The sequence below is a fragment of the Halichoerus grypus genome, chromosome 1, assembly GCF_964656455.1.
Source record: "Halichoerus grypus chromosome 1, mHalGry1.hap1.1, whole genome shotgun sequence".
In the NCBI taxonomy this organism is placed as follows: Eukaryota; Metazoa; Chordata; class Mammalia; order Carnivora; family Phocidae; genus Halichoerus; species Halichoerus grypus.
In genome coordinates, this window is record NC_135712.1 from 69465625 (window position 1) to 69478004 (window position 12380).

The following is a 12380-nucleotide window of genomic DNA, read 5'->3' on the forward strand; positions in this document are numbered from 1 at the left end:
TAATCTACAACTTACCTGAAGACAATGAGCCCTTCTGATGTGATGCATGCTGCAACTGGAGAATATGAAAGCAGTCGTTTAAGCAGTTCATAGTTGCCATGGAAGTAGCTTTGAGCATTAAGAGATCCTGGTCCAAGGAACTAAGATGGCCAGAAGCAGGAAGGCATTCAATTCGCCTAATTAAGTCTCTCTGTTGTCCTTCAGCATGAGACATCATCTAAGGAAAACAACAGTTCTGTGTGTCCCACCCATGATTTCTGTGCATCATGTATACATACAGTTCCCATCTTAATTACCATATTCAGCTTCTGAGCCATTTTTAGGATATATTAGGCTTGGAAATCTATTTTATGTTTGGCTAGTCTCAATTAATGAGCACTATTTAATAGTGCTTATCAATTGTGCAAAAAATGGTGATCTTTGGCAGCTGCACTTTTTCTTTAAAAGCAACAAAGCTCAAAAGCCTTGACAAACGTTTTATTAACAGTATACATTTGTACAAGTCATTAAAAGAACATTCTGATCATCTTCAATAGCAGCATTAAATATTTCATTACGAAGTAAAATTAGTTCCCAGTCTGGGCTCTTAACCTCTTTCTTCTCAGCACCTCTGGTCAGGCTCAGTTTGAACATACACTAAGAACATGATGGTTCTCCTGCTTCCTTTTCTCAAATCTAACTTTCTGGTCCCATTAGGCTGATTGTGCAGCAAATATTGGATATAAGCTTTTCAGGTTAAAAGAGTTTGATACACTCTGCTTCGATCAAGAGCTCTGTCCACTTTTCCTAAGAGAGCCAATAGAATAACAACGCTTGATAAGCAACCCAATATTTTTAAATGAAAACTGAATTTATTATACTTAATTATTCAATTGTGAGCAGAAGGCTCTCAGATTGCCTATCTTTTAGACACTATTTTAATTCATCTATAATGGAAAGACTCTTTTAGCTTTCAGAAGCACTGTTCCAGGTGATTTTTAATACAGTTCATCAGCGGGCTACGGAAAGAGAGATGAAAATATCCTACCAAACAAATCAAGTGTGTAGTACACGAAATAGCCCTTGAAAACATGTGTCATAGCAATGGATCAAACATTCACCTTTATCAGAAAAAAAGGTTTCTAAATGAAAAGTGTGGATATGAAGATATCTATATGTACACATTTATACATGGATATATGTGTGTGCTTTGTGTGTGTAAAATACTTTGTATACAAATGTTAGGACTAACTTCCAGTAATCCAAACTTATGAATAGTACAACCACTCTTGCCAACAGTTAGGCAATGTTTACTAGAGTTAAATAATTTATAATCTATGATCGAATAATTATACTCTTAGATATGTAACCAACAGATATGTATACATGTGTTCAGCCGCACCCGCCAACCTCTAGAGAGTAGAGGGGCTAGCGGATGAATTAATCACCAACAGGCAATGATTCAGTCAATCATGCCTACCTAATGAAGCCTCCATAAAAACCCCGAAAGAGGAGGTTCAGAGAGCTTCTGGTTGGTGAACACTTGGAGGTACTGGGAGGGTGGTACAACCAGAAAGGGCATGGAAGCTCCACGCCTTTCCCCCCTTCTATCTGTCTGTTCCTGAATTCTTTAGAGCAGGTCAGAGGCACAGGTGACAACATCGACTTGCAGCTGGTGTCTGAAGTGGGGGCGGTCTGTGGGATCTGACACTATCTCAGATACACAGTGCTGAAACTGACTTAAACTGTAGGACAGGCAGCTGGTGTCCACAGAGAATTAGAGAATTGCTGGGCGGTGGAAAAACTCCAACAGTTGGTGACCAGAGTACAGAACTGTAGAGTGTTATAGCAGAGCAGAGGAGAAATATAGGAGAGTTAGACTTGGAGGTATGTGGTAGACATCCCCAAAATTAAAAAAACAAGCCTATCACCTCAAAACAAGCCAAAAGTATTTACTGCCAATTATAAAATCTGAGCTTTAAAATGAAAAGAATTTTGGGAAACCTTTATCTGTTACCATAATCGTGACAACTTCCCAATACTGAAAGGCTTTTCTAATGAGATTGGTGAGGACGTTAATGAATGGGAATTTTCGATGTTGCATGTTAAATAGATCACCATCTGCAAGACTTGCCTAACTCTGTGAGATGATATTTTGACTAATGCATGGTGTTACAAAATCATGCATAGATTAAAGATACATTCCAAGTGCAAGACAGACCAACAGATTTTCATGTAACAGAACATGAAAAGTTCATGGATATATATTAGATTCCACACTGCATCTAACATTTACAAAACTGCTACTATTAAGTTTTCGTGCAGTACCAAAGAAGAATAACCACAATTATCTGAAAAGGCAATTAAAATATTCCTCTACTTTCCAATCACATACCTGTGTGAGGCCACTCACTACATAGACATCTATTAGCTCTACCAAATTTAACTCGGGAATATTTAGAACCTAACAACTACATCCTTTATTAACTAGAATTATTTAGTACTCAATTTGAAAAGAAACAGGGAAATGGTGAGATAAGGCAACATCAAGGATTTAACTGTTCTATTTTTGCGTATGTTTGAAATTGTCTATACAAAACTTTTTTTTTTTTTTTAAATCACTTGTTTGGCCACATAGTCTTCCTAATAACCCTTTTGATCATAAATGTTACATCAAAGGAGTCTGTATTTTTACTTGAGAAATGAAAGATATAGACTGAAAAATGAGAGTGTACCTAGGAAACTTAGGACACCACAGAAAAGAAACTTAGGACATCACATATAACCAGGGAATCTTTATGACTTAAAATTTATCTCAGCATAGTAGACAGAAAACATTTGAGGGTCCCAGAAGACACAAACAGGATTTCAACTTTTTTTGTGACAAAACCAAGCAAGTTAGGTCATTTTGGCATTTTAATTTGACTTCAATTCATACTTACTTCTCTGACTTCCACAAGATGGTCTGGAGGTAAGTGAGCTCTTTTGTTCACTGATTGTAGTTTGGAATGTCCAACATTAAAAAAAGAAATGGCATTTTGACTTGGTCTCCTCTGGGATATAGGAGAATTACCACTAGATGCAAGTGAGAAGCTTCGTGATTTCAGAGGGGGATTATTCTATTAGACAAACAAGGAAAATCATTCGTTTTCCAAAATTTTGGTTAACCCTCACCTATTATAAATACACTTTAGGCCTACACATGAACAGTTTTAAAAATTAAATTAACCTCAGAATTGACTACGAGAACATTTCTGAAAAATGCTAAAATTTAAGGCACTCAAAGTTTAAACATTTGACACATCCAACAGTAAAGCTGTAATTTATTTAGAAAATTGATTACAGGTTTGTGCTGTCGAGAATATTTTTTCACATTTTACAAATATTAGAACAAGAAATTTCTAATTTCAGATTTTTAAATACCATGACTAAAGCAAAAATATTCAATATAATACATTTTCTAATCTAACTAGCAAGTATCTTTGGAACGAACTAGTACTTTCTGATCACTGCCAATGACTACAATCTTACAGTAGGAGTAAAGCTTTTGTGATGAACTTCCTGAAGATTGGGCAGTAGGCCTAAATCACAAATAACTTTTAAAATTCACTTATGGGGAAAAAAGACTAGGAAAAAAATTTTTGGGGGCGCCTGGGTGGCTCAGTCGTTAAGCATCTGCCTTCGGCTCAAGTCATGATCCCAGGGTCCTGGGATCGAGCCCCACATTGGGCTCCCTGCTCTGTGGGAAAGCCTGCTTCTCCCTCTCCCACTCCCCCCTGCTTTTGTTCCCTCTCTTGCTGTGTCTCTCTCTGTCAAATAAATAAATAAAATCTTAAAAAAAAAAAATTTTTTTTTTAAAGTCAAGCTATCACCTATGCATACCTAGGTATGGAATCCTTCAACTATGCTGCCCAGATACTAGTTTTTAGGTATCTCTAACCTCAGATTTAAAGTAATGAGACCATCCTCTCCACCTTAAAAAATAAAAAAAATTCCAAAGATATACAAATGATCAATAAACATATGGAAAGATCCTCAACATTATTAGTCATTAGGGAAATGAAATCACTTCACATATACCAGGATGCCTATTACAATTAAAAAGGGGGGGGCAGTAACAGGTGCTGGTGAGGATGTGGGAAAACTGAAACCCTCAGACACTGCTGGTGGGAATGTGAAATGGTTCAGTCACTCTGGAAGATAGTCTGACAACTCCTCAAAAAGTTAAACAGAGAACCACCATATGACTCAGTAATTCCACTCCTAAATATACACCTCAGTGAAATCATGTGTTCACACAAAACCTAGACACAAATGTTATTAATAGCCACAAAATGGAAACAACCCAAATGTCCACCAACTGATGAATGGATAAACAACATGTGGCGTATCCATATGATGGAATATTATTTGGCCATAAAAAGGAATAAAATGATACATAAAATGACATGAATGAACCTTGAAAGTATTATGTGTACATAAAAGACTAAAGAACAAGTAAAACTGGACATTTAATAAAATTTGCTTCTAACTCTGAAAAAAATTATGTGAAGTATAAAAAGCCAGACACAAAAAATCACGTATTGTTATGATTCTATTTATATAAAAGGCCCAGAATGGACAAACCCATAGGAATAGAAAATGGATTAGCGTTTGCCAGGAGCCTGGAAAGGGGAGAATGCGAGTGACTGCTCATAGATATGGGTGTTTTGGAGGGTGATGAAAATGTTCTGGAACTAGAGAGTTGCGATTGTTGCACAATCTTGTGTATATATTAAAACCAACGGAATTGCACACTTTAAAAGGGTAAATTTTATGGTATATAAATAGTCTTGCAATTTAAGAATATAAGCAAATAAAACATTCTTTTCCCCCTTTTTATGCACTAATATCATATATGAGTCCACATACCTTTCCAATAGCTTCAGTGTGATGCTGTGTACATATCTGAAGTCTGCTAACCCAGTGTTGTCGTTCTTTAGCATCTGTGGCTGATAAAAAGAATATAAAAGTTATTCACTTTTATATTTATTTTTGGAATACAATTAACTGTCTACAGCATGAAGAACAGATAGATAATTGAAAAATAGGAATTGGTCCTACTCTCCCTAGAGTAAATGTCCCCTACTGGAGGGAGGGAGAAAAAAGGCCCAAGCGTCAACTTTGTTAGGTAACACCGTAGCTGGATATGGATATTTCAGAAGGAGGATAAATTACATGCAGCTAGGCAGGATATGAGACTTGACGTGTCTTAAGTTTCTCACAAAAATATGCTCTTACTTAAAGAAATAACCTTTATTAAGCATTTAATGTGTACTCAGTATTTTCAGATCTCTTGCAGCATGCTCAGTTAGGATTACCATTATATTTTATGTGCATTAATTAAACAAAAAACATGAATTAAATTTACCTAAACAAAAGTTATACTTTTTAAATGAATATGAACATTTTAATAAATCCCAGCTATGTATATTAGTTACTAGAAACTTCAAAGAGGGCATGTAAACCAAATCAAGAAAAGGGGTAAAATACAAGGCAGACATAAAAAATACCATTTAAAGAAGCTATGTTTTTATATTTTTCAGTAATCAGGGTTTGTCTACACAAATATTTTAAAGGGGCCAATTGTAAACACTTGTTCATTGTGCCACTTGAGAAAGCTTACTTATTAAAACAGATTTCATAAACTCATAAGCAATTCTAAGATTTTAGAATATCATATCTACATATCGATGACAGTAGTTTCTGTTTCCAAAACTCAAATGAAGGCAGGGAAGTACATCAACTTCTCAAGGGAAGAAGAAAATCACACTATTAATTCTTCTATCTTGATCATACCTCTGAGTTTATACTGTTCCCCACTGGCAGCATTTACAGTGAAGGTGTGAGAGTCCTCATCACTAGGTGATATTACAGCTCCTGCAAGCTGCAAAGTACCTCTGGGTTTTTGATTTCTAGACTGTTCATTCACAAAGTACTCCAATAACCCAGCTTCATTGTTTAAAACAAAAAACCTGTAATGATTCAAAAAGGAAAGTCATAATTTTTAAACATTCCCTGTAGTCAAACTAAAGCAAACTAAATTTCAATCACATTTTGGAGTTCTTGCTATTAAAAAAATAAAATTCAAGGGATGCATGGGTGGTTCAGTTGGTTAAGCATCTGACTCTTGATTTTGGCTCAGGTCATGATCTCAGAGTGGTGAGATCCTCTCTTTCTCCCTCTCCCTCTGCCACCACCCACCCCCTCTTGCTCTCTAATAAATAAATAAAAAAACAAATAAATAAAATTCAAAAGCTGTTCAAGAAGTACTTGGAAACATGAGGCCGAATTTCCTAGCAATAAAGCTTATTGAAAAATTGAATGAATTTAATAAATGACATAAAACCTTGAGCTGAAGTAGAGGTACTTAATAGGGAAGAGGCATACCAGATAATGCAAAAAGGAAACAAAGATAGAGTATCCTTTCAGAGGAAAAGTTCTCTCTCTCCAGAATTCATTAACAAGGAAGGTAAATAGCCCAAAGACAAATGGTAGTGAGAATTTTTATTTAAAATTCACTGGAAACAAATCAAAACATGAACTCTGAGGATAACTAAATGCTGGGTAAGGAATGAGTCTGATTTATGATTTAATCAGTGAAATATACAATGAGAATAATGTCAGGGTAGAAAGATTTTGTGAATGTATCATTAAATAGGTCACAACTAACGATTACTTATCCTGTTTAAAAATGTAAAAGCTGCAACTGGAGATGGAGAAACATAGGAACTTGAAACTAAATGATGAAACACTGATACACTTTGGAAAAGAATTTGATGTTATGATTTGGTTCCAGATTAATTACTTTATTCAGATTCCAATTTAAGTAATTGAATAGTTCTTTTAAAAAAAATTTAAAAAGTTTCAATTTAAAAAAAATAATGTTCGGGTTCGGAGCAGTTTGGCATTTTATGTTTCTGAGTTCTAGAACACTGGACCATAAGACGGAGTTCAAGGTCCTAGAAGATACTGTCTTAAGCAACAGGCAACCATATCATATCAAACTGGGAGAAAATGGAAATCAGCTTTCTCTTCAAGGAAAACTGCTGAGAAGCAAGCAAAATTTGAGAGTGGTTGCCTGAAAAGAGAGATGGGAAAGCAAAGAACTATTGTTTTTCTTGTTCATCTTTTAGCATGCTCCTGATTTTTAAAATTACGTTCCCATATTTCAATTTTAAAAATTAGCATTTTCTTTCATTTCATTCATTACTAGGAGAGTTATACACTTTTTCATGTGTTTACTGACCACCCATAGTTCTATTTAGTGAACTGCTCATCACATTTTGCCCATTTTTAATAGGGTTTTTTTTTTTTAAGATTTTATTTATTTATTTGACAGAGAGAGACACAGCGAGAGAGGGAACACCAGCAGGGGGAATGGGAGAGGGAGAAGCAGGTTCCCGTGGAGCAGGGAGCCTGATACGACCCGAGCCGAAGGCAGACGCTTAACGACTAAGCCACCCAGACGCCCTTAATAGGGTTATCTTTATTTTCCAAAATATTTGAAGAGATTCTTTGAATTACCACAAGACAGTCACTGACATCATCTTCAATTTCTAAAACATAAGCATAAAACACAAAATGCACATATGAATCTGCTATGGTCTGAATGTGTGCCCCACAAATTCATTATGTTGAAATCCTAACTCCTAAGGTAAGAGTATTAAGAGACAGGGCCTTTGGGAGGTGTTTAGGTCATGAGGGCAGAACCCTCAGGAATGAGATTACTGCCCTTGTAAGAGAGACCCAAGAGCTCTTCCTTGACCTTTTTTCTACCATGTTCTCACACACAACAAGAAGTCTATGACAGGAAGAGGGCCCTTACCTAACAATGCTGGCACCATGATCTTGAACTTCCAACCTCCACAACTGTGAGAAATGTTTATTAGCTACCCAGTCTGTAGTATTTTGTTATAGCAGCCCTAATGGACTAAGCAATGAATCTACTACAAAAAAAATTCATCAAATAAACAGAAAAATAAACAGAAGGGGTGGGTTAGTAAGAAAGTAATCTCATCAAGATACTAAAAACCACTGAGTTGTACACTTTAAGTGGGCAAATTGTATGGATTGTGCATTATATTTCAATAAAGCTGTTAAGAAAAAGAACAAACAAAAATGGAAGGAAAGAAATCTCTTTCCACCGTTCTAAATGTAAGTACAATTCATCTCAAACAGACAAAGAAAATTTAGACAAACAATATGTTTGAAAATCTCAAGTTTGCTGTGAACACGTATTTCTTATCCCAAAAGTATTACCACAAATTTATGATACAGGAGGCACTCACCTAAATATACAGAAGATAATGGTGAGGAGGGATTGGTGAAGTCATAGAAATAACCAATAACTGAACAGCATGCTGTCTATAGTTACTAACACTGTACTGCACATTTGAAAGTTGCTAAGAGTAGATCTTAAAAGTTCTCATCACAAGAAAAAAATTTTTGTAATTATGTATGATGACAGATGTTAGCTGGACTTATTGTAGTGATCATTTCATAATATATAGAGATATCAAATCTGTTGTATGTTGTATACCTGAAACTAGTATGTTGTAATTATACCTCACAAAAAAATGAGCCAATAACTGATCATCTTTTTTATTTTTTTTTAAAGATTTTATTTATTTATTTGACAGAGAGAGACACAGCAAGAGAGGGAACACAAGTAGAGGGAGTGGGAGAGGGAGAAGCAGGCTTCCCGTTGATCAAGGAGCCCGATGTGGGGCTCGATCCCAGGACCCTGGGATCATGAACTGAGCCAAAGGCAGACCCTTAACGACTGAGCCACCCAGGTGCCCCTGATCATCTTTTTAATACCAAGATGATACTATGGGTCCATTGCAATAAGACAGCACTTTGGGCTATCTTTCATTATACGTGGATTAATCCAAATATTCTTCCTTTATCCCTTTTATGAAGAGAAATTTTACAAGATGTATAGTTTGGAGATAGAAAGACAATCCACATAATGAGGAAACTTAACAAAGCCATTTTGCCCAGAAGGGTAGCAGACTCTTGATGGAAGCATTCTGAACAAGTTGGCCTAGCCAATAAATGAAGAAAATGTAGAAATAAAAGTTAAATGTAACAGGGAAACAAGATTCATCATGAACCTTCACATGAAGAAAATTCAGCTAAGTTGTTAAAAGAAAATGCTGTTACAATTGGCAAATAACTGCTTATTTTTTGCAATTTCAAAATAACAGACTGTCAATTTGGGGAAATGACTAATCTTTGAAATAACCCACAAATTAAAGTTAAATATCATCAAAATGCAACTTTAATCTAAAAATATTTTGACTTGGGGCGCCTGGGTGGCTCAGTTGGTCAAGCGACTGCCTTCGGCTCAGGTCATGATCTCGGAGTCCTGGGATGGATCGAGTCCCACATCGGGCTCCCGGCTCAGCGGGGAGCCTGTTTCTCCCTCTGACCCTCTCCCCTCTCATGCTGTTTCTCTCTCCCTCTCTCTCGCTCTCTAATAAATAAAGAAAGAAAATCTTTTAAAAAATAAATAAAAATATTTTGACTTGGAAGTGTATCTTACAATGACAAAAATAAACTTGAGAAGATTTTTGGGAGGAAAGGCAACTATGTGCCATATTCTGGCCATCCCAGGATTTTAATGTTCTGTATCTACAGACTTCTAAGCCAGATGGGAAGCAATCTCACCTTCAGGAATTAGAAGTTAAAGTGGCAGGAAGTGGGTTCAGGAGAGGGTCTTGCTGTTCTGTACTTTGCTAGCCTACCACATTCCAGAGCAAGCAGTTATTTATACAGCATGCCCATGGTGGACTTCTCCAAGCTGCTTCAAGTTGACCTTAGTCAAAACAGAAATGGACTGGAGGGAAATGGTCTTGGATTGGAGGGAAATGGTCTTGGACTGGAGGGAAATGGTCTTGAATATCTGCTCTTATTACTTAAGCTACGCCTACAGCATATGGACAAGAGTGGGTAGGCATGCCAAAGAAACTGAGCAACTAAGCCGAGGGTCCTTAAACATGGTCTTAACCTTTCTGCTCACCTTTGATCATTCAATCTACATGTTTCATGCTGAGGACCCAGTATATCTCTGCTGTACTACAGGACCTCCAGCCCAGGTGACATAAAATAAAAATGGAAGATGGAAGTTTTTTTTTTAAGTGGGGCTACAGTTTGGGCGCCTGGGTGGCTTAGTCAGTTAAGCATCCGACTCTTGGTTTCAGCTCAGGTCATATTCTCAGGGTCGTGGGATCCAGTCCCATGTCGGACTCTGCGCTCCCCAAAGTCTGCTTGAGATTCTCTCCCTCTCCCTCTGCCCCTCCCCCAGCTCATGCGCACGTGCTCTTTCTCTCTCAAATAAATAAAATCTTTAACAAAATAATAATAAAGTGGGTGTACAGCAAACTGACAAAGTGAGACCTCTTTCTGATGGGGTAAGTTGGTAAAAGGTTCTGTGTTCTCTCAGAGCAAACAGGGATGAGTTTACAAGCACTTTCTAGTGCTGCCAAAAACTGGTCTCTTACACAGCTGGAGGGATTATGTCAGGACAGGCAGTGCCTCTCCCTACCCTAGACTGTTTGCTTGGATCTGCTAACTCCAGACAACCAGTGGCCAATGGATCTTTTTGGTGGGCTCCCTCATGCAATGATAAACACCTGCCACTTCTTCCCATGGTCTCAAGTTGCCACTCACCTGAAATGCCATCTTGAAATTATACCAAATTCTATTTATTTATTTTAAAAAGATTTTATTTATTTATTTGACAGAGAGAGACACAGCGAGAGAGGGAACACAAGCAGGGCGAGTGGGAGAGGGAGGAGCAGGGAGCCCAATGCGGGGCTCGATCCCAGGACCCTGGGATCATGACCTGAGCCAAAGGCAGATGCCCAACGACTGAGCCACCCAGGCACCCCTATGCTAAATTTTATATGTTTGTGTATGTTTTGGAGCTTTCTTACCTTGTTCCCCTTCTGAGAGTTTCTCCGCATTATTCAATATTATATAAATGACAATTGTTGGATATTGGGGGAGAAAGCTAACCTATCTTCCTTTTAAGAAAGAGAACAAAGAATAGTGCTAAAACCAAAGTGACATAAAAATTTTAAAAACTAATATTCTCGGAGCATCTCGGTTGCTCAGCTGGTTAAGTGTCCGACTCTTGGTTTCAGCTCAGGTCATGATCTCAGGGTCATGAGGTCAAGCCCTATGATGGGCTCTGCGCTCAGTGGGGAGTCTGCTTGAGATTCTTTCTCCCTCTCCCTCTGCCCCTCCCCCTGCTCACACACTCTGTTTCTCTAAAATAAATAAAATTTTTTAAAAAATTAATATTCTGTATGAAATTTGAATATATGAGCCTTCAAAATATTTCAAAAACCTGAAGTGAAAAATACATGAAAAGACTCCCTTGACTTTATTTTATTTTATTTTTTTTTAAATAAAAGATGGGAACCCTGGAGAACTGCCCTTTTAACTTCAATAGGGATGATTTCCTTCTAAGTTTTCATATCCAGCTTTGATCTGCCATATGATCTCTAACTTCCTGCGTGTCACTCTTATTTGGATTACCTAATGTCACTTCCAACTAAACACAACCCAAACCGCCCTCTCTGTTAAACAATCACCTTTTTATCAGTGCTTCTCCTATTCTTTTAAATGTCTAAAAATTATTCTTTCATAAATTATGTACCATTTTCAAGTTGTTTAAGGTAGGACAGCAAATTCAGCTCCTGTTATTTTATCGTGGCCAAAAGCAGAAGCATCCAAATGACATGTGAATTAGAAGCAGCATAATAATGTAAAAACATAGACTTTGGAGTCAGAATTGTCTGGGTTCAAATTCCAGTATTATCATTTTTAAAAAGTTTAAAACCAACAGTGAGATACCACTTCACACCTATAAGGAAGGTTATTATAAAAAACCCCAAAAAACCAAAAAACAGAAAATAACAAGTGTTGGTGAGGATGTGGAGAAATTAGAACCCTTGTGAACTTCTGGTAAGAACGTAAAATGATGTAGCCACTATGGAAAACAGTATGGAATTCCCCAAAAAATTAAACATAGAATTACCATATGATCCAGTAATTCCAATTCTGGGTATATACACAAAAGACATGAAAGCTGAGACTTAACAATATTTGTACAGCAATATTCATAGCAGAATTACTCACAACAGCCAAAAGGTGGAAGCAACCCAAGCATCCACTGACGGATGAATAAAGAATATGTGGTACACACATGCAATAGAATATTAAGATCTTAAAAAAAAAAAAAAAAGGGTATTACTCAGCCTGAGAAAGGAAAGAAATCCTGACACATGCCACAACATGGATGAACCTTAAAGATATGATGCTTTTTGTGAAATAAAGTGAAATAAGCC

General features: G+C 36.9%; 1 protein-coding gene across 1 annotated transcript in view; it reads right to left on the reverse strand.

Annotated features, from left to right (window-relative positions):
• The window catches only part of OSBPL11 (oxysterol binding protein like 11), a 99398-nt gene that overhangs the window by 46246 nt on the left and 40772 nt on the right, over positions 1-12380 (reverse strand). Inside the window, exons 3-6 of the mRNA XM_036113593.2 lie at positions 5818-5993; positions 4891-4970; positions 2922-3098; positions 16-217 (exon numbers count right to left, since the gene is read on the reverse strand). Coding sequence (XP_035969486.1) covers positions 16-217; positions 2922-3098; positions 4891-4970; positions 5818-5993 — 635 coding nt within the window. The remainder of the gene's footprint in view (positions 1-15; positions 218-2921; positions 3099-4890; positions 4971-5817; positions 5994-12380) is intronic.